This window comes from Peromyscus leucopus, chromosome 5 (genome assembly GCF_004664715.2).
Source record: "Peromyscus leucopus breed LL Stock chromosome 5, UCI_PerLeu_2.1, whole genome shotgun sequence".
Lineage (NCBI taxonomy): Eukaryota > Metazoa > Chordata > Mammalia > Rodentia > Cricetidae > Peromyscus > Peromyscus leucopus.
In genome coordinates, this window is record NC_051067.1 from 127,830,375 (window position 1) to 127,851,428 (window position 21,054).

The 21,054-nt window shown below is 47.8% G+C and overlaps 3 protein-coding genes across 4 annotated transcripts in view; 1 reads left to right on the plus strand and 2 right to left on the minus strand.

Moving 5' to 3' along the window:
* Positions 1 to 1,634: 1,634 nt before the first annotated feature.
* Exoc8 (exocyst complex component 8) lies at positions 1,635 to 4,070 on the minus strand. The gene has a single exon (XM_028889817.2). The coding sequence runs from the start codon at positions 3,945 to 3,947 to the stop codon at positions 1,797 to 1,799; it is 2,151 nt and encodes a 716-aa protein (XP_028745650.1). The 5' UTR covers positions 3,948 to 4,070; the 3' UTR covers positions 1,635 to 1,796.
* Positions 4,071 to 4,175: 105 nt separating this feature from the next.
* Sprtn (SprT-like N-terminal domain) lies at positions 4,176 to 12,227 on the plus strand. Of its 2 annotated transcripts, none has more exons than XM_028889820.2 (5): positions 4,176 to 4,688; positions 5,404 to 5,503; positions 6,478 to 6,606; positions 7,713 to 7,980; positions 8,738 to 12,227. In XM_028889820.2, exons 1-5 carry the CDS (start codon positions 4,480 to 4,482, stop codon positions 9,505 to 9,507), a joined length of 1,476 nt encoding a protein of 491 aa, XP_028745653.1. In that variant the 5' UTR covers positions 4,176 to 4,479; the 3' UTR covers positions 9,508 to 12,227. The 2 variants fall into 2 exon arrangements, with proteins under 2 accessions (XP_028745653.1, XP_037062252.1); XM_037206357.1 differs by lacking the exon at positions 4,176 to 4,688 and adding an exon at positions 4,695 to 4,947.
* A 3,185-nt stretch (positions 12,228 to 15,412) lies between these two features.
* Egln1 (egl-9 family hypoxia inducible factor 1) overlaps positions 15,413 to 21,054 on the minus strand; it is a 40,013-nt gene continuing 34,371 nt past the window's right edge. Inside the window, 3 exon segments of the mRNA XM_028889818.2 lie at positions 15,413 to 17,616; positions 18,524 to 18,591; positions 20,179 to 20,315. Coding sequence (XP_028745651.1) covers positions 17,558 to 17,616; positions 18,524 to 18,591; positions 20,179 to 20,315 — 264 coding nt within the window. The 3' untranslated portion in view covers positions 15,413 to 17,557.

Genomic DNA, 21,054 nt, shown 5'->3' on the forward strand with positions numbered 1-21,054 from the left:
AATAACATGGCATCATGGACAAAAACCACAGCTAGAAGCTAGTGGGAAAATGGGTCTTCAAAACACTCTCTAGCCGGGCGGTGGTGGCGCACGCCTTTAATCCCAGCACTCGGGAGGCAGGGGCAGGTGGATCTCTGTGAGTTTGAGGCCAGCCTGGGCTACAGAATGAGTTCCAGGACAGGCTCCAAAGCTACACAGAGAAAACCTGTCTTGAAAAACCAAAAAAAAACAAAACAAAACAAAGCAAAAAACAAAACTACTCTCTAATAGAGGAACATTAGATAACCAGTATAGAGCAGAGCATTATATAAACCTTAGCTTCCCAACCACCTACTTTTTCCTTTACTGAACAATCTGAAATAAGCATTATGATCTGGAACTCTCTTAGAAGTTGTTGGTTGTTTTTGAGGCAGTCTCTCTACAGAGCCCTGGCTGTCCTGGAGCTTACCTTGCTGACCAGGCTGGCCGTGGATGCACTGCCTCTTGCTCCCAGTGCAGTGACTACAAGTGTGCACCAGCATTCCTGGCTCTTGTGTTTTAAAGTGCAACACAGCATTTGAGGAGTCACAAAAGGCCCCTTCCCTGTGCTTGAGGCATATTCATCTCCCCTCAAAGTTACATAAAGAAAAAAAACTAAAAACCCACCAGGGCAGAGGCTGTGGCTCAGTGGGTAGAGTGCTTGCCTAGTGTACACAAAGCCCCAACAGAGCATAAAGTGGGCGTGGGGCACACACCTGCAATCCCAGCCCTTGGGAAGTGGAGTTAGGAGATTTAGAAATTCAAGGTCTTCCTTGGCTACAAACCAGCTCCAGGCGCCAGCCTGGGCTGAAACCTATCTCAAGAAAACAAATCTTTGCTCAAAGCAGATATTCTTAAGCAGTGAGATTTGCATTCTTTCTCTAATTCCTAATCTACAGAGACCCTGAACTCCCAGTAAATATTCAAATACAGAGTTCTGCATTTGCCATAAGTCTCAGTGGCTCCTAAATCAGGCTGGTGGTGAGGTGTCTGCAGGGGCCCAGAGACACTAGACTGCTAGGCTCCTTGGTGTGGGCCTTTCACTGTGACTCTCACTTCCTGAACATGGCAAAAGGTGTTGTAACAGCAAATTCATTCAGTTCTGGAATATGTTAAAAGTCAACGTAGTCCTTGTGATTCCCAAAAAGATGGACCCTAGTAAAATACTATGATGCCAAATAGCCATGGAACATGCTACCTTTCAGTGACTTGGATGCCTGCAGAGTTGGTTTATGAAGGCTTCCTTCCACGTACTACAAAGACTGAAAAATCTGGTGCCCACTTATTCCAATTACCCCAAACCAATTTTTCCAACTCATTTCTCCTCTCTAAATTGGTTAGTTTAAGGAGTACATAAAGCCAGTGCACTGACCATCAAGAAACTACAATTTTGCTGAATTAGGAGGCTTTGTAACATGTACAGCCCTATGGATTTACATATTTTTCTAGGTAGCATAGAAGTGCAATGTTCCTGGATGTCCTGTGAGAGGTGTGTACCAACTCAGAGGGTAATCTGAAATGCCATGGTGTGACTATACATTTCATACATTCCTTTAGGAGTTAATATAAAAAGCATGGTATATGCTCTAATAATTCCAATATGGGGGGGGGTGGGACTTAACACATTTTCTTTCTCCTTTGACTGTATTTCTAAGAGGACACCATCTATATACTGTTTGTGACTCTGAGGAATGTGTTGACAATTGTAATGTAAATACAAATAATGCATCTGTAGCACATGTACACACACACACACAGACACACAGCAGACCAGGGCCTCAGACCACAGAAGTGGTGCTCTCGGGATTCACCCGCAGGAGTCTAGATGCATTCCGCAGGTCCTGCAGCTGCTTGGCAGGCTTCCCCACACCTTCCTCAAACCTCCTCTCCACCACTGGGAGGACAGTTTCATAAAGAAAGGATGCATTCTGCCTGATGAATGCCTTCTTCTCTGGGTCCTGCTCACACCGCAGGCTGTAGTCCACATGCTGCACAGCAACCAGGATGACTTCCACCAGACTCTCCAGGAGCACCATGTGTAGCTCTGGGAAGTACAGTTTCAACGCCTCCTCCAGGAAGCCCATGGTCTGCTTGGTGAAAGCTACCACTGTGTAGCTCAAGTTCACCCAGCAGTCATCTCCCGTGTACTGCTCAAAGTTACTGACCCCACAACTTCTCATCTCCTCTTTGAGCTTTCCTAGGGCCTCAGGAGTCATCAGGTTCATTCGACGCCACATCTCCTCCGAGTTTCGGTGCTTGGTGGCTTCGATGATAATCTCCTTGTAACTGTGCAAGGCCCCCTGGATGTCCTTCACCAGCAGGGCATGGATGATGAAGGTGAGATCCAGTCCAATCTCTCCCAGCTGCTGGCAATGCTCCTTGGCCACTTTCACACACTCAGCTGCAGTGGACAGGCTCTCCTTGCTGTCAAAAACTTGCTTGCTGAAAGCGTCCACAAACATGCCCATTGCAGATCTTGCCCAAACCACAAACGCAGAGTAGCAGCCACTGTCCGTGCCGGCAAAGTCTGTCTCAAATTCCCTTGCGGTCTCCAGGAGGCTGGTAAAGAAGACGTGGCACAGCTTGTGAATGTAGAGCAGAGTGGCGCCCTCAATTCGAAGCTGGCGGATGGCAGTGTGCACGGCTGCGGCCCTGTTCCTCAGAAACAGCTCACAAGCTTTAGTGCACTGGCCCAGCCGGATCAGCTGAGACACTGCCCTGCGAGTAGCCTTAGGGCCACCTCTCAGAGAACGATCCGGGGAGAGCTCAAACACCAGCACCTCAGTGAGCTGTCGCACTCGTTCATCCACTTTGGCCCTCAGCTCTTTCACAGGAGGTGGGCTGGGCTTATCTTCCAGGTAGTGATTCAATTTGTCCAGCAAGTCCACAGCGCCCTCAAAGTCCCTCTGCGCAATACAGACATCCAGGTCTTCAGGCAACTCCTGGATCCACTCCATGGAGAGGTCTACCTTTTCCTCTTCCACCTCGGGGGTGGCCAGTTCTTCATCATCCTCGTCCTCAAACGGGTTGCTGCCTTTGGAAGTGACTGGTGGTGGCGCGCGGGGGGCCGCCGCTTCCTCCTGCTCCCTCCTCCTCTTGTCGCTGAGCGCCCTCTTGGTTTCCTCCAACACTTCCAGCCACTCACGTTTAATCTTGGCATTTTCTGCCTGAAAGATGCGGCTCTCAGGGAACATGAGCAGCTTGAACATGTCTTTCATAGGTGGATTGTCCTTGACGTTGACCACCGCCAGGCGGTCCAGTGGGTAAAGCGCGTTATAGCGGTACATGCCTCGCCGCTGTGGCAGCCAGGTAGCCACCAGCAGACAATCGTTCATGAGGAAGCCGTGCACGCGCTGCAGCTGGGCCATGTGATCCGCCTCGTATTCCACCAGATCCCCGTTGTACACCAGGTACTGGCCTGGCGTCTCCAGCAGGTCCCTGCAGCCCTCCACCTTCTCCAGCAGTGTGGTGAGTGTGCGTTGCTTGCCCTCCTCGCCCGCACCAGGGCCCTCGCGGGGGCCGCCCGCCGGCCCGGGCAGGAAGCCTGCCTGGGCCGCCCCGCGCTCCCGCGGCCCCGCGCCCGTCGTGTCTTCACCCGCGGAGGCGCCCGCGGCGGCGGTGGGCAGCAGTGCCAGCGGGATGCTCTCCAGACTGCTCTTCTGCTCCGTCAGCAGGTGGCTCAGCTGATACATCTCGCTTTCCAGGTACGAGATCTCGCGCGCCGTCTCGATGAACTGCCGGTAGTTTTGGTAGACGTTGCGCTTCAGGTTCTGTGCCGTCTCCTCAGCCAGCGCCTGCACGCGCTGCCGGTGTTCCTGCAGGTCGCGGTCGCCGTCCGACTGCTGCGACAGTTGCTTCACGTACAGCCGCGCCTCGAAGCCCCCGGACTCCAGCTGCCTCCGCAGGCGGCTCGCCCCGCTGTCCGACATGGCTGCCACCCGCCCTGCGCCCGCGGTCCGCAGTCGCTGTCACTCGCCGCCTTTGGGCCCCACCCGAGCCCGGTGGAGAAGACGGCAGAGGAAGCGGGGCGGGAGCAACACCCAAACGCCTGCGCCGGGGCTGAGCGCTGCATTGCGCCTGTGCTGGAGTCGAGACTCCCATCCTGCGCCTGCGCCTAGGGCGGGGTGCCGACGGCGCGCCTGCGCGAAAACGGCAGTGACATAAGGCGCGTGCGCGGTCGAGCCAGTACGGAAGTCAGAGCAGGCTCTGGCACGGACCAGACTTGACGTGAGTCTCAGGACTTCAGGGGCGTTCAGGAGGCTACCAGCTTCCTGGAGCCGTCCCTAGCCCGTGCGCCGCATTCCTAAGCCTGTGCCCGCGGGGCGGCTCCGAGCCGCTTTCGGTTAGGCGTTCGAGGCGAGCCCGCGAGCACCTGACAGCCGGGCCCGGAGGTCTCGCGAGACCCGTGCGCTGCGCGAGCACGACCGGCGTCTTTGGAGTAGCCGGGGCGGGAGTGGCGCGATGGACGAGGATCTGGTGGTTGCCCTGCGGCTGCAGGAGGAGTGGGACGTGCGCGCGGCGGCGCGGGAGCCCGTGTCGTTGGTGGATTCGTCCTGGGAGCTGGTGGACCCCACCCCGGACCTGCAGGCGCTCTTCTTGCAGTTTAACGACCGCTTCTTTTGGGGTCAGCTGGAGGCGGTGGAAGTGAAGTGGAGTGTGCGCATGACACTGTGAGTGAGCCCCACGAACGGCTCGGAACGTGGGGAAGGGCGAGGCCGCTGAGTTGTCGTTGGTGTCCCCGCCTCGCGGTGGAGGGAGAGGTCACTGGGAGACGTGCCTACACCCGAGTGGGCCGGGCCTAACGGCCCTCAGGGATGTGCCAGTGATGATCCTTTTTTACCCACTGAATTTGAGAAAGTCCCATTCGAGATAGTAATCTGCTCTTCACATACACCATCACATAGAAAGCAGCCCGCAGTAAAAAGCAGGGTAAGATGTAGTGTACATCTATCTAACTTCACACCAACCCTGTGACACTTTTGGAGAAGTGCCCCTGCAGACGTGGTGGCGAAACCATTCCCTGCAGATGAATGCCTGTGTGGAGCCGAGTGGGTGACAGAGTGGGTGAGGGTGAGCAAGTGTTACTGCCTGCAGCCAAGTGTCCCACTCAGGAAAGCCATCTGCCACCAGGGACTTTTTCCTGTGAAAAGTAAGGATTTGCTTTGTTTTGTTTTGTTTTTGAGACAGGGCCTCACTATGTACCCCTGGCTGTCCTGGAACTCACTGTGTAGATCAGGCTGGCCTGGAACTCAAGAGATCTGCCTTAGTGCAGGGATTAAAGGCATGCACCACCACGCCTGGCTAGGGTTTACTTTTTGGTCCGTCTCTGATTCTCCAAATCAATGGATTTGGTGAACCTAATCCATCGTTGTGACTGTTTTCCAGGTGTGCTGGGATTTGCACCTATGAAGGAAGAGGAGGAATGTGCTCCATCCGTCTCAGTGAGCCCCTTCTAAAACTGAGACCAAGAAAGGACCTTGTAGAGGTATTCTTTGCATAAGCCTGGTTCTCAGCCCAGCGGTTTGTGGGAATTTTCTTTTTTTTTTTTTTTTTTTTTTTCTTTTTTTTTTGTTTTTCGAGACAGGGTTTCTCTGTGTAGCTTTGCGCCTTTCCTGGAACTCACTTGGTAGCCCAGGCTGGCCTCGAACTCACAGAGATCCGCCTGGTTCTGCCTCCTGGGTGCTGGGATTAAAGGCGTGCGCCACCAACGCCCGGCTTTTTTTTTTTTTCTTTTAAGACAAGATCTTGATAGTAGCCCAGGCTGGTTTCAACCTCAAGATCCCGTTGCCTGAGTTCTGAGGGACAGCTGTGCACTACCATTCCTGGCCAGGATATCTTGTTGCTTTTTAAGAGACAGTCTCTGTTACCCAAGTTGTCCCTGGTCTTATAGGCTTCTCTTGCTACAGTCTCCTCAGTAAGCTGGCATGCATGTACCCAGCTATTTTTTAGGAGGGTGGTGGTGAGGGAGGCAGAGTCTGATGCTGCCAAGCTGGTCTCAAACTCCTGATCCTTCTACCCCCAACCTTGAGTTCGGGATCACAGGTATGCATCATTTTTGCCCAGCATATACTTAGCTTTGTGCCCATTTAGACCTGGGCTGTTTGCTCTTTCTGTGTTACCATCAGGAGTTCCTTAGGTTCAAAACTCAGAGCCCGTGATATGTGCTGCAGAGTTGTCGAGTCATCTTTTGACTTGGCGTACTGTGGGTTTCTCCATCAGAATTTTAAAGTTTTTATGTGGTTGGATTCACCAACCTTTAGGGTTTGAGTTGGTAGATAAATAGGCCTTTTTGAGCAAATGTTATTCCTTGAATTGTTTCCTGGGATCTGTAGAGTTTGGAATATTATATGCAAAGTTTTGTGTATTTGGGCCTACAGACAGCTAAGACTCCAAGAAAGAGAATGCCTTTTCGTCTTCAGACATGCTGTAGAAAATTATTTTGCTGGTTTTCTGTTTCAGACTCTTTTGCATGAAATGATACATGCCTACTTATTTGTCACTAATAATGATAAAGACCGGGAAGGACATGGCCCAGAGTTCTGTAAACATATGCATCGAATCAACCAACTGACAGGAGCCAATATAACGGTAATCTGAGCTACACATGTTTGGGGAGCAGGGGGAACCAGTAAACCAGTCTGGCCTCAAATTCACAATTCTAACTCAGCCTCCTAAGTACTGGGATTGTAGGTTTGTGCCACCAAGCCCAGCAGCCATTCAGAGTTATAGTACTTATATTCATTCAGTGAAATGAAGATTTTCAGCCTTGAACAAGAATCCTACAGAAATAAATGGACGTGTCTCGGCTCTTGGGGTAGAATGGCTAAAGAGCCCGCATTCCTCTTCCTTGAGGCCTCCGGCAACTCCAGATTAGCATTTGAGGCATGCTTTCTTGGTCCCTCCTGCATTATACTTTTCTAGACCTTCAGGAGGAGCTCCTCCTGCATCTGTGACAGTCCCTCTTCAGAGGTTCTTTGAGTCCTGACAGTGTAGGATTGGAGGAGATACCACAGCCAAGGCTGAGGTGTGCTTCCCTACACTGGTGATCATGCTTGTACCACTGAACTCTTAGGGAACTATCTGTTGCCATGCAAATGGTGTGACAACAGGGCCTGCTTTTTGATAGCTTGAGAGCAAGGACATGCAGTGTATTAGCACAGCTTGAGCACTAATTAAATATTATATTGTAGACTGTGGGAGTTTTCGGTTTTCTGTAGGAAGGATCTGGCTGTTGTTCATCCCTTTAGCAGTTTATATTGTTTCTAGAAACTTACACTTAAAGAAATCTGTATGCTTTCTTCTGAGAGACAGATTCCTCCCAGTTGGTCTCAATCCTTTCTCCTTGTTAGAGGCTTATTACAGTGCTATAGTAAACCACTGTTCAGTCCTAGCTTTTGATAATGTTGTTCAATCGCTGAAACATTTAGTATTCATAGAATCTATGTTTCCCCACACACACCAAAATCTTTTGTCTTGTATGCTGCTATCTTATACATTAGAAAGTTTTACTTAATTACCTAATGTGTCCCTTTAAAGTGAACTTTTGAAAATAAACTAAACTTTCCCAAAATGGAACTTTTTAGAAATAACTGAGAAGTGGAATATTTAAAAAGCAAACAAAGACTCCTTGGGCAAATTATCTCTGTAGAGTGGCTAGCTTGTGTCTTAACTGCTGGACACTTGCCTCTGCCCAGGTCTACCACACTTTCCATGATGAGGTGGATGAGTATCGTCGGCACTGGTGGCGCTGCAATGGGCCCTGCCAGCACAAACAGCCCTACTACGGCTATGTGAAGCGAGCAACCAACAGGGCACCGTCTGCCCATGACTACTGGTGGGCTGACCACCAGAAAACTTGTGGAGGCACCTACATAAAAATCAAGGAGCCAGAGAACTATTCAAAGAAAGGCAGAGGAAAGACAAAACCAGGCAAGCAGCCAGCATCAGCAGTGGAGACTAAAGGTACATCTCCATCTCATCTCCCATTTCTGTGACCCTGGCTAGTGCATGGACAGTACTGCCTGTTGGGGAACTGGGTTAAGGTTTGTGCAGGACTGTTCTTTTCAGGTATAAAACCACAAAGTGATGGTGGGAACGTGCTTCACTCTGTGGAAGTGAGGAAAGGTGAATTGGTCTCCATTTGCAGTATCTGAGGGAGTCAGTGAAAACGGTAACTGAAGAGCACCAGAGTGTGAGTCCTGACCAAGCCGGCCCTTCCTGTCTCAGTGACTACTGCTGTCTTAGGAAAGGAGTTTGGCCTGCATTTGTCCCTGTGACATCCTTAGGAACTGCTCTGTCCTCAGAAGCTCTGAGGAGGCGGCAGTGGTTACCGAAGTTCATGCTTCCCCTTGCAAGGTTGTCAGTTGGTGGGTAGGCCTCAGGAGCCCAGCTGTAGTTCCTAATCTGAAGTGCTCAGAAGTCAAGGGACTAGAAAATTGGTGCAGAGGGACTGAATCTGTGGGAAGCCGGGTAAGGAGAGCAGATTAGAGGAATCCGAGCTCTTTGCTGGAAAATTCCTTAGATTCTTCTATCCATAGTTCCTTCCTCTTCCTGTTCTTGCAGTATGGGGCTCTAAGTGAAGGTTGCCTTCTCTTGTCAAAGGTGACACTGCACAGATCTGAGTTAGAAGGAAGTAACCCTTCATTTTAGATAACCACCATTTGCTCAGTGTTCATCACTGTGGCAGTGTGTTGAGGAAGAGTCTTCTGTTTCCTTGCAGACAAGCCGTCCAGAGGGGAGACCCAGCCACTCATCCCATTCAGTGGAAAAGGGTATGTTCTTGGAGATACGAACACTTGTTCTTCCCCTGGGAAGTTGAACAACTCATACATGGTTAATGAAGCCAGAGGTCTCTCTAGTCAAGATCATTCAGCAAGTGCCTTGAGACTCAATTCCAACACTGAGGTGAAATGTGAACAGAATGGTTTCCCGAGTAAAAAAACTCACCTGGTCTCCCCTATCCCCACTACTAGTCACCAAAGTGTCCTGAGCAGCTTTTTCCCCAGAGTCTCTGTTGCCAACCAAAAGGCTTTCAGAAATGTGAATGGATCCCCAGTAAAGAGTGGGACCATTGAGGATGGCACTAAGCAGTCAGCCTCATCCGGTTCTCAGAGAAAGGTTCCACCTTCCAGAGCGTCCCTGAGAAATGCCTCCAAAGTCATGGCATCTGCGACTGTGACATCCTCATCCATATCTCAAGAGGAGAGTGGGTCTGAAGACCAGTTCCCAAACAAGCGACCCAGGTTGGAGGACAGGATTGCTCCGGATACTATCACCAAGGAGCAGACACAGAGTGGTGGTGGTGATCTTCAGAATAGCTCACAGCCCACAGCCACCAGCACAGTTCAGAATTCAAGCAGCTCATGCAGTCAGCGACGGCTGGTCAACTGTCCGGTTTGTCAGAGTGTAGTTTTGGAGTCTCACATCAATGAGCACTTGGACCGCTGCCTGGAAGGTAACAAAACCAATCTCCGACCTCGAAAAGTCTGAAATGGAGTGGGTCCCACACCACCTCTTGGCTTATGGTGGTGTTGCCCTCCAGGTGAAGGACCTGTGGGTTATAGCCAGGCTTATTACACCAACAGTGTTCTGTTTTACATACACATAGTGAGCAGTTGAGTCTGCATCTCCATCCAGGTGTGATGCTCCGACCCTATAGTTCTAGGTACTCAGGAAGCAGAGGCAGATCATCGCATGAGCCCATGACCCTGGGTAATGTAGGGAGTTGCTGTCATCCTATGTGTCAAGGTGCTGTGTTCACCCATGCCTTACCAGGACTTTGGCTCAGTTTTTCCTGTAGAAATGTATGATTTTAGGTACTTTTGTTCTCTCTTGTTCTTGAAGGTTTTAGAGTATTTTATTTGTATAGTCTTAAGATAGTCTTATCAGGAGTCCTGACAGTCAAATACTTTTAATATTAAGGTTCATATTTTGAGCTGATGTTAATCTTTGACATCAGATTCTTTGTCCAGACTGTATGAAACATTAGTAGTTGTTCTAAAAGTACTCAGAGGTCTTCTTTTTTTCTTTTTCTTTTTTTTTTTTTTTTCAGAATCGTAGCTGTGAATAAGCTTTCTATATTTTAAAAGAATTTACTTTCTATATAAAGGTGGTAGCAAATTTTAAAGACTTCTATATTTTCAGTAATTTATATTTTAAGTATAAAAATATATATATGTAAAATATAATCTGTCCCACCTTTACTAAAAAGTGGCAGCAGATTTTAAAGACCCTCTTGTATTTAAAAGAATTTTCTAACTCCTGACAGCTCATGCTTAAAATCCCAGCACTTGGGAGGCTGAGGCAGGAAGATGGCTGTGGGGTTTAAAGCCAGCTTGGGCTATAGTGAGACGATGTCTCCAAAACAAAACATTTTTACCTCTGTCCCATCTATATTTGTCAAAAGGTGGCAGCAGATTTTAGAGTAAAGTAGATACAGAATATATAGTACAGTTATTTTGGAATGTTACAGCAGTTACTCAGTTCTGTAGGCCAGATTTGATGGGGACTTAAGTGAATCGTTAAAACTTGGTGCTAAAAAGTAACTGATATATTAACATCTCACAAAGCTGCCCAGTTCCCTGGAGAGCAGAAAGATGTATGGAAGCAGCATTGTGAACTCTGTGCCATGTGAGAAGCAAAAGCACTATCATCTGAGCACTGGGAAGTTCTTGCTTCATCTTTCCGTGTTCAGCAGAGGGACACAGATACTTGGCTCAGTTTGTCTTATAGCTGTCCCTCCACCTTGCTGACGTTGCTACAAAGTCATTTATACATTGTAAGGTGCACAAATTATGTGAGCATCTGGTGAACCTGGTTTGCCTGGTGTTCCACTGTGTAACTTCCTCCATTACGTCCCCAAGAGGGGCCGGGGGAGTCCTGTTGTAGTTGTCCCTTTAGAGTGCCTACCTTCTCCATCCCCAAAGGTCACAGTTTACCAGAGAGTGTGAAGGTAGTGTCTTTGTTACTGTGTGTAAATGTTCATTTTCATTCCTCTGTAGAATTTAAAGATACCCGAAGTTTCCCCCTCACCCCATTGGTGAACCATTGGAAGTATCCCAGTGCAGGGCTAAGTAATGCTGACACACCCACTCAGGAGTGGAACTGGTCTCAGGGCGTCTCTGTGTTCAGCTCCAACAAACTCTGAATTTCCCTCCTTCAGCAGTGTACAAGTGTCAACTTTTCAGCATTCTTGACAGGATCTTTAGTCTGTCAGGTTGGAAAACAAGTTTTGATATTTCTTAAAGCATGAAGTTAAATAGTATTAAATGTTTTTATATAAATGGCTATTAAAGTTTTGTGTTTGAATATATGCCATATTTTTATCAATTTAACAAGTTACAAGCAATTAAATATTTTCTGAGCCAAACTGCATAAAGTTCTAGGGCTATGAAGTAAGTGGTAGTTCATGCCTTTCAGGAGCTACATCCTCAGAGGGGGAAAGATGCAGATTAATCTCAGGGCCCTATAATAGTGCCGGGACAGGGTTCTACCCTGGCAGTTTTTTCGTGAATTGAGTTAGCTTGTTAAATGGGAAGGGCCTCAGGAGGCAGGGAGGTATCTGGGCACATCCTGTGTGAGATGCAGGAGGAAGAGTGCAGATAGACAGGCCTAGCCAGCATAAGGGTGGGATACAGCTGTGTTCTCTAGTACTCTGTGCAGTGCCAGTTGATGTAGGCAGGGCAGGAGGGAAAGAGGATGAGCTAGGTGTAGAAAGTACCTAAGTGCAGTTGGGAGGCAACATCAGGTTCTGAAATGCTGGAGAGAAAGTGGAAATTTAATGAGCCCATACTTGTTAGAGAAAATTTACCCCTAAGAATAGTTATCCCTGTATCTGTCATTTATATTTACATTTATCAGTGAAACATGCTCCATTTTGTTTGTATTCTTTGGAAGCAAATTTCTAACCTCACAGTGGAGCTAAAGTTGGTTCAGTTCCCCACTGTAGGGCCACAGCCATAGGTTGTTTCTGTAGAAACTTGTCTTTACATCCCAGTTCCATGCTGGTTAACAAAGCAACATGAGAAACCTTTATTTTGCCAACTGTGCACACACACACTGTGCACATACTCAGATCTTAACTGGGATCTGAGGTAAATGGGAAAACACTAACTGAAACCTTATCTTCTCTCATTGTTCCAAAGCTCTAAGATTGCATTTTTTCAAAGATTTACAGAATTTAAAAATAAATGAATGTTTTGATGTAAAGCGGTTGATGTGTCTTTCTGATTTGATTTTTGTGGTGCTGAGGATGTAACCTGGCTCCTTATATGTACCTGGTTAAGTGTTCTACTACTGAACTGTATCCCCAGTCCTGACATGGTCTCTTAAGATTACCTAGGCAGGCTACCCTGGCCATGCACCACCACAGCCCTGGTGTTCTCATCTTGGTTACTGAGTTGAGGTCTTTTCCTCCCCTTTCCTTGATTCAGAGTATTCGACCATGCTCAGTTTGGCTCATAATCTCCATAGACTAGAGAAGATGGCCATAGTCAGTAAAATGGTAGAGTAAAAGGGAAGATCAGCTGGGAAGCTGTTTACAACAAGTACATCCTCCTGAATGGTGCACTCTACAGAGCAGACATCAGAGGTGTAGGCATGTCATCTCATACGCAAACCAGGGTGTGGAGCACAGAGGAATCAGATCCCACATTTGCTATCTTGGTTCTCCGTCTTCCAGTAGCAACACCACCTGCTTGCTGTAGGTAATAAATGCAGGATGTTTAGCTGAAATTCCTTTCAAAGCTCGCTACTAGAAGCCTTGGAAACTTCCTTTTAATTCTTAATTTCTACTGATCCCACCTCTCAATTTTTTTAACATTTATTTTGTGTGTGGGGTGTGTGTATGTGGTGTGTGTATGCATGCATGCTCAGTGAACAACTTTGAGGGCTGTCAAAGATTTAAGATAGATTTCTTTTATGTGTGTGTACTATATTAAAATAATTCATCAACAGCTGGGTATGGTGGTACACATCTTTAATCCCAGCATGCAGAGGCAGAGGCAAATGGATCTCTGAATTCCAAACCAGCCAAAGCTACACAGTGAAACCGTGTCTCAAAAACTAAATTCATAAATACACATTTGTATGCTTACATATACAAGCATAAGGCCAAGAATGTAATCCCAGCAATCAGTAAGGCTGAAAGACTGAACGGTTTGGTCTCAGAGTGAGAGTCTGTCTCAAAAAAACAAGTATCTAGTTTCCTTTAAATAACCTGGACCCACAATGACTTGAGTATTTCCATAGCTGCTCCATGGGACCAGAAGTAGAAGACGGAGGGTTGGCTTCTCCACACACTAGGGAAGCCGTGCATTCTGAGACTGCTGGGACCACGAGCACCGTGAGCTCAGAGCACAGATGTGTGTGCTCTGCTTTCGAAGACTTCTAGGGCTGCATTTCTACTCCACTGTGTTTTCATTGAATCCATCCTTCCTTGGGCATCTTATAGCTCCCCCACCCCTTTTTAAATTTTCTTGGGGAGAACTTGCTCATACCACGGCATGTATGTTGGTCAGGGAGAAACTTTCAGGAGTCACTTCTCTCCTACCACATGGGTTTCAGGAAGGGAACTCGGGTCAGACTTGGCAGTGTTAGCGGCCATCTCACTGGCCCTTACTTAGCCCTTGGAATTAACTTAAGACAACTCTTTTCAGTCTTCTCGCTTCTGTTCCCTGAAGGGATGACTATTCCCCCTGCCTGCCTTGCCTTTTAGGTTGTTTAGTTCTGAGAGTCAGGATTCCACCATGTGAATCCAGTTGCCTGGACTCCTGAGTTGGGCTCCCTTTGCAGCTGTAACTGCAGGAGGGTACCACAGTGCTAGACATGGTTCTCCAATTCCACATGTCAAGTTTTGGCCAAGAAAATGCTCATTTGCATGCACTTAGGTTTCTTGTGCTTTACAGTTAAGACTTTTCACCGACTGCAGCCAGGTCTCAGCTTCTATCCTTCCCTTTGGAAAGGCTTGGTTTTCCTTGCCTGGCAAGCACAGTGGACCTCTGGCTGATTGATCCCCTTCAGCGGTGAAGTAAAGTTGTTTCCCAGAAGAGAACATGACAGGAATTAAATATGTGCTGCCCTGTTCCCACTGTAATAGGAGCACCCGGAAGAAAGCAGAGAATGCCCCCAGGTGGTGGGGTGTGATTTCACCAGGGCTGAGAAAAGCCACAGGCTGATGCAAGCAAGCCATGAAACTGTAGAGACCAGGGATGAGAACATTCCAGAGACTTGGACAGGCCCAGTAGCATAAAGAACCAGTAGTGGGGCATCCCAGGATCCACACAGCAGAACAATATTTTGAGAATCTAAGGTTTCCAGTGGGGGGTTCCTGTACTGAGTTGAGTTGTGGGCCAGAGAGCATCTATTCTGCCCACATTTTGGGTATCAGGAGTTGTTACATGGAGTCTGGGAAACAGGAAACCAAACATTGAAAAGATGAGTCCAAGGAGCCAAGTGGGCAGAAAGGGCCACCAGCCCAGGCAGCTCAGGTTTCTAGCTACAGGACCCAGGTGGAAGTGAAGACATGCAGAGAATTAAAAGCTATCCCAGGCAGGGATGATGCCTTAGAACTAAAGCACAGCATTCAGGGAGGCTGAACAGGACTGCTGTTGGAGGCCAGCCTGGACAACACCAAGACCCCGTCTCAAAACTAAACAAAAGGCTCAGAAGGGTAAATCAGAACTAAGGAGACCATTACTTCTGTTTTATTACATTGCCACTCAGTCTTCATTTCTAACTCACTCATCTGACCCGCTCTAGTGCACATTTCAGTAGTTGTCCAAATGCCCCGAGGAGTCAAAACATTGAACACCACACTCTGTTGTTTGTTTGGGTTTTTCTGTTTGGCGACAGGATCTTACTATGGAGCGCTGGCTAGCAGGTAGGCCTCAGATTCACAGAGATCCTCCTGCCTCTCAAGTGCTAGGATTGAAGGTGTGCTCCACTATACGTGGCACCACACTAAATCTTAGAGCTACAGTACGTCCTATTACTCTGGCCTAAGAACTGGTGCCTCTGCATGTGACCACAAATGAAAGGATCGTGTGTGTAGAGCTGCATTCCAGTGGCCCTGCAGGTGCGTACCACGCCCCTCCTTCAGCAGCACAAGGGTGCGAAGAAGACATATTCAACAGCTATGGTGTTCAAAGCAACTTGAAAGCCCACGGAGAAAAGAACTCTGATATTGAGAAGGCAGGTGCAGCTCACTAACCATGCAGCGATGTCTCCACACCTGGAGCATCTCTCCTGGCTGTTCTCTTACTTACAGAAGGTAATTGCTGCATGCTGTGGACTAGACCAAAGATGCATGGCAATAACTAAGTGACCAAGGGGCCCATGATGAAAGCCAACAGATGGTGATGGGCTACAAACAGAAGAAAGCTGGAGGTGACAACAGTTAAGTTTTTTCAAGAACATTTATACATCTTTTTAATTAGATTAGCTTTACAAGCAACGTGAGAAGCTTTCATAGGAAACACCGCGTCCAAACCATGAGTCTCTATGCAAATCCTGAAGTGCTCTGCCTATTACGGATAAAGGTCTGTTCCACAGCTGCTTAATGTGTTGAATAAACAGCATCATAAAGCTTTCTCTTTAACCAGGATTAACACACAGAGGCCACAAATAGTTTTAAATAGAGCCCTGTTTTGTGCCACAAACATGAAATTGAGAGTTTGAGTATTAAGTGCATGACTATCCTGATTTCTTGATCTTTTCACAAATGACCTCCAGGAAAGTACATAAACTTTCCAGAAGATCTATAGTTTAAATTTTGTCTGGCAAGCACACACCCTCTTGGCAGCAGAGTCTGGGACTTGGTACACCAGTAAAAGTCCAATACAAAGTATACCAGGGACTCCCACATTGAAAGGCTGCTGCTCCAATCAAATGTCTTCTCCCACCAATGCCAAACAGTTTCTCCCAACTCTGAAACATGGTGCTTTTGGAAGGGCCACCAGGTGGCTGACCTCGAGCTGGCCCTCGGCTGGCAGAGGCACTTGCTGGAGAGGTTGTCAGCGGTTATTGGGGTTGAAGAGAAGGATGTGGGACAGAACTGGACTTCCTGCCATGAGCCCCTCACACAAGCACAGTGCTGAGTAACCCCTAATCCACACTCAGCTTTACTTGATTTTTTTTTCATGTTTTACATGAACAATAGCAATCTCTTAATAAGAATTACTGAGCTTTCCACAGAAAAGGTTTCTAATTGGATTCAAACTAGACAGCTGCTAAGACTGGTGTACGGTGAAACACACAGAAGTAGTTCTGTATACACACATTTTGGCAAAGATCAAGGTTAGAGATAAAACACCCAAGGGGACAAGGAGTTACACCCCAAATCTGTGCAAACCCAGGCTTTCTAAGGATACTGTAGAGGTGACCAGTCTGGCAGGCCTGGTGTGGTTGTGCCACACCGTCCCTCTTTTTTCTAAAGAGAGAAAAACCCATAAAACAAAGTGTCTGGTTTTACACTTCTTCTCATTTCTAAGCTACACACATGCCTTTCACTGGTTGTGAAAATGACACATAGCTGTCCCAGGAGCCGGTGACCATGCTTGAGGCTACAACCACACACATGTCCATGTGCCTGGGGCCCCTGGGTGCTCTGCAACAGAACAAGGCTCTGATCTGGGAGGATCTGGAAGCACAGTCGAACTAAGGAGAAACCACGGGGAAAACTGTGCAGTGGGACAGACCGATGGCAGGACAGACCTGAAGTGGAAGAAAGCCCTTTGTCTTGGGAACCAGAGCAGAGAAGGACCTCAAGTTTATTTAGTGCCAGTCACTTAGCTTTGAAAATTAACTTAAAAGATAAACCCTTCTCCTGTGGCGTTTTTCTTCTCATAATTCTGTAAGTTACTTGGTAGTCAGTGGTGACCATCTACTGTTAGGTTTCACTATCATCAAGGTGTGACAGCAGAGACCTTTACAAATTCAAACTACTGTGAGACAGGCCAAGAAAAACCTGTGGACTTCGGCTGCAACTCAACGCCCTTTCTTTACTTACAGTCAAAAGAAAACGAATCATCATTCACTGGCGACAATCATCGTAGGAGGTCTTTAGGGCAAAATTTAATAGCATGAAGAGGTTTACAAAAATAGATTGATGTTACTTTGAGGAATAATACTGTAATTTTTTTTTCTTAATTCAGTTTTGATAAATTGTACCTAATACAAAAATTCCCCGAATTCCAACTTGATATAAAAAAGAGATGAAATGAACTCAGTTAGATGATAGATCTGGCAAAATAGAAGAATGAAGAAAATCCTACATAGGGCCCTTGTTTCGTGTCCAGATGGAAAAGCCACTCTCCTCAGACAGCGTCTCCTCTTCAGTCAGTGGCCAAGTGCAGTCACAGATCTGGAGCTGACCCCACAGCAGTCACAGCAGACGGAACCCTCTGTTGGACGACACCTGGCAAAGTTGCCTGGCTCCCAGCTGGAACGCCAGCCAGGAGTCTCTGCTTATCCCATCCACGAGTCCACAGAAGGCAACGAAGCGGCTGTAGGTGGTGTGAGCACTGCTGGACCTAAGGCCCTGCTAGACGTCTTTGCTGACTGAATTAGGCTTATTGAGTTCAACCCTCACACCTTTTTCACCTGCAAGAAAAGGAGAAGCGTTCACTGATTAAGCTACCAGAGCTCCTGTGACCACACCCCAAACATCTGAAGCAATACCTCCTCATTTCTCCAGCGTCCCATGAGGTCCATCCCACCAGCCATTCCCACTGCCACTGTGGCAGGTGCACAGCTCTGCAGATCTCAGAGGGCAGGCAGAGACACCAAGAGACACAGCGCCGCTGTCTTGTCACTTAAAGCCACCTGACTATAAAGTAGTGGGAAACCACAGAATGGACGCAAACCATAGCTCTGAACGTAGAGAAAGTGCACTCACATCCTGTCCTTACACTCCTACAAAAAGCTGAGCGGAGTCCTTAGAACTCAGTGAGTGGGTCCTGTGACCGCTGGGCAGACTTGCAGAGATGTGAGAGGTGAAGCAAAGGCGGGCAAGGGCTCCATCCCTGGGCAGCCCAGGCCACTGTCCCAGGCCACGCAGGCACAGGACAAGTGCATGGCCTGCACACAGAGCCGACAGCTGGGAGTCTGCACACCTGTCTTCCGGGCTGGGAGAATATTTTGTTCACCGGTTCTGTGCTGACTCTCCTTGTGGCCACACATTCTTTAGAGGCAGTGTAGAAAAGAAGGGATATCCCTTATCTAAGGGAGAAGGGGAGGGGACTAGGTAACCTGAGGAGCACTGAGGAGTAGCTTGAGGCTCTTAAGGGCCATCACAAAAAAGATCAGTTTGTGTTTGAGTACTAACTCATACTTGCCTCAAACTTTTGCTAAGCTTTGGACAATCTCAGCAGACAAGAATAAAGACTAACTAAAGAAATCCTTTTGAAAATAAGGGAATTAAGGAATCTGGCAAAACACTCCTGGACTGTGGCCTTTGGAAAACACCGTCCCCAATTGTTCCGGCAGCCTGGCCCCCAGCCGTGTTTACCTGTGAGATATTTTACTTTAGCTCTTGCTCGTTCATCTGCATCAAAATACCAAACAGTTATTGCGTACCTAGAAGGAAATTTAAGACAGGATCAGAATGGTCCCTGGGAAGACAGTGCTCCTGACAACTTCTAATGCCCAAAGCATCCTCAGACTGATGTGTGTAGCGGGCAAGTGTGGCTTGTCCATCCCACAACTGAGCTGCAGCATCCAAGGGAGGCTCACAGCCTCTCTCCATGCTCACCCAGCCTGCATGGTCAGAAACAGAAGAGGGGAAAGGGCCCAGAGAGCAGGGACAGGGACCGGGACAAAGCAACCCAGGCCAGCAGTCTAACATCTCTGACTGCGTCACTGAGCAAGAGTTAAGCCACACTCAGAAACTTCTAGGATTCCTACCTAGAAAGTCACACTGAGTTTTGACACTGGGTTTGGCTGAACCTTTTTCTAAAAATCCTCACCTAACTGGACTACTTTATCCCACAAATAAATGTGGTATGACAGGTCTGTTCTGAGATAAAAGCATGTGGCAGTACCTGCTGATGTAAACAGTGGAGTGAGGGACAGACACTGTGGATGTGAGCATGTGCTTCAGGCCATTGGTTCCTCACTGACATTAGGTAAGAATATGTGGATCCAGGCCAAAGTTCATAGGAAAAGCAACAACCTAAATAAACAGCCGCCTAACCATGTCAACCCTCCTGCAGATCCAAACGCAGGCAGAGCCAGGTTGACCAGTGGTGACAGTGTACTCTTCCACTGGCCCGCAGTTGCCCGCTCTGCCCAGGCCCCACCCCTTTCTACCATGGCCTCTTCCGGGAAACAGGGTTACATGGAGAGTTTTCAATCTCTCTTGCCCCGTGTCCCAGGCTGTCAGTTAACTGCCAATTAGAATTTTGACATAATCAACTCCTCCCAGGGCCCTCAGTCCTAACCAGAAAACCCTGCTACTTTCTTCTGCGTGTGGCTTCCAGAGCTGCCTTCTTCACATCCATTTGTCTCCAGACTTCAACAGTCTGCCCTCTGCCTGAGCTGTACAGACCAAGCTGGGCTCTGGCCTCTGTTCTCTGGCCCAGTGGCCCCTCTCCTGACTGTACCTCTAGCCTCCTATGAGTGCCGTGCCTGGACCCCAGGTTTCTTGTCAGGGTACCTATGACTTCAGGCTCTACCATGCAGCTGCTGCCCACAGTGATGTGATCAGTGACGGAAGCACAGCTCAGAAGCGGAAGAGAAAGGACACCCTGGATGGCAGGCATGCACCAGGCATGGCAGCACGTGTGTGTAGCGCTATCACACCCTTCTCAGCGTGCAGCACACACTTGTGCTCTCAGAATTACTTTTCAAAAAGCTCTTCTTTTTCTTTTTCACTTTTCTAAAAGTTCTGAAAACACCCAATGATCTAGAAATGGGCAGTGTTAGCAGGTGCACCATGCAGGAGGAGGAGGAGAAGGAGGAGGTTCAGTACTATTCTACCTCAAGCAAAGAGCAGTTAAGAGAAGGCTGACACTCTTAGGACCAAGTACAAATAAGCACTATCATCCAAACTAAGAAGAGGGCATGGAGAGCAGGCAGGCACTCCCCAGAAACTTTGGGGTTCACCCTTCGACTCACCCCTGCCCTGCCACACTGTCAACCAACTTTCTATGAACAGAACACTACCTTGTAGCATATGCTGGTTGTACTTCGTGAGGGTTGCGTCGGTCAGACCAGAAAAACAGCAGTCTATCAAATTTGGGTTCAATGTCAGCAAACTGGGCTTTGCCTTCTGGGAAAATTCGAAGTATACCTCCACTTACCTGGGAAAAGAGAGTATGTCAGTATGAGCCACCAAAAATGGGACCAGGTTAAGTTGGGGATTGGGAGGAGGTAAGTAACTCAAAATGCTTAGCTGGATTACTTGTGAATATAATTATGTTAATTAACAAGGTGTAATGGTGAGTCGAGACTCCATGTACAACACTAATGCATGGAAAAATTCCTTTTTGTTGTAAGCACTTGAAACAGACAAATACACAAAATCTCCAAACCTGCCTGCAAGTTTTGAAAACCAGCGAGCATTTCTGTTCACACTGATGTCAGCCACTTTGCTGAGTGGCTTCCCCAGTAAAATGGTTGGTTCATCCCATCAGATAAACAATCATCGTGCTTTAACTTACACTTAACAAGCAGGTGAACTTACGGCCTTGAATTTATTTTTTAATCTATGTTTATGTGTATTGTGGGAGTTGCTGAGTCCCATGGATCAAATTTAGATCTCAGGCTTGGCAGCAGGTGTCGGGTCCTACTGAGCGTCCCCACTCCTCTCATTCTGGTCTCAATTCTAATTTATGATTCTAATTTATGCTAAGAGCTCAACGTCACCCACACAACTCATTTACCTGGACCACAGCTTTCTGTGGCGACTGGACAGTCATCACAGACAGTAGTCTATCAAGTGCACTGGGAGCCATGCGGACTCTTCATGAGGACCTGGGGACATGCACCACGTGGTCCTTCTATTTTACACTATGAGGAAAAACACTAGACTAAAATCAC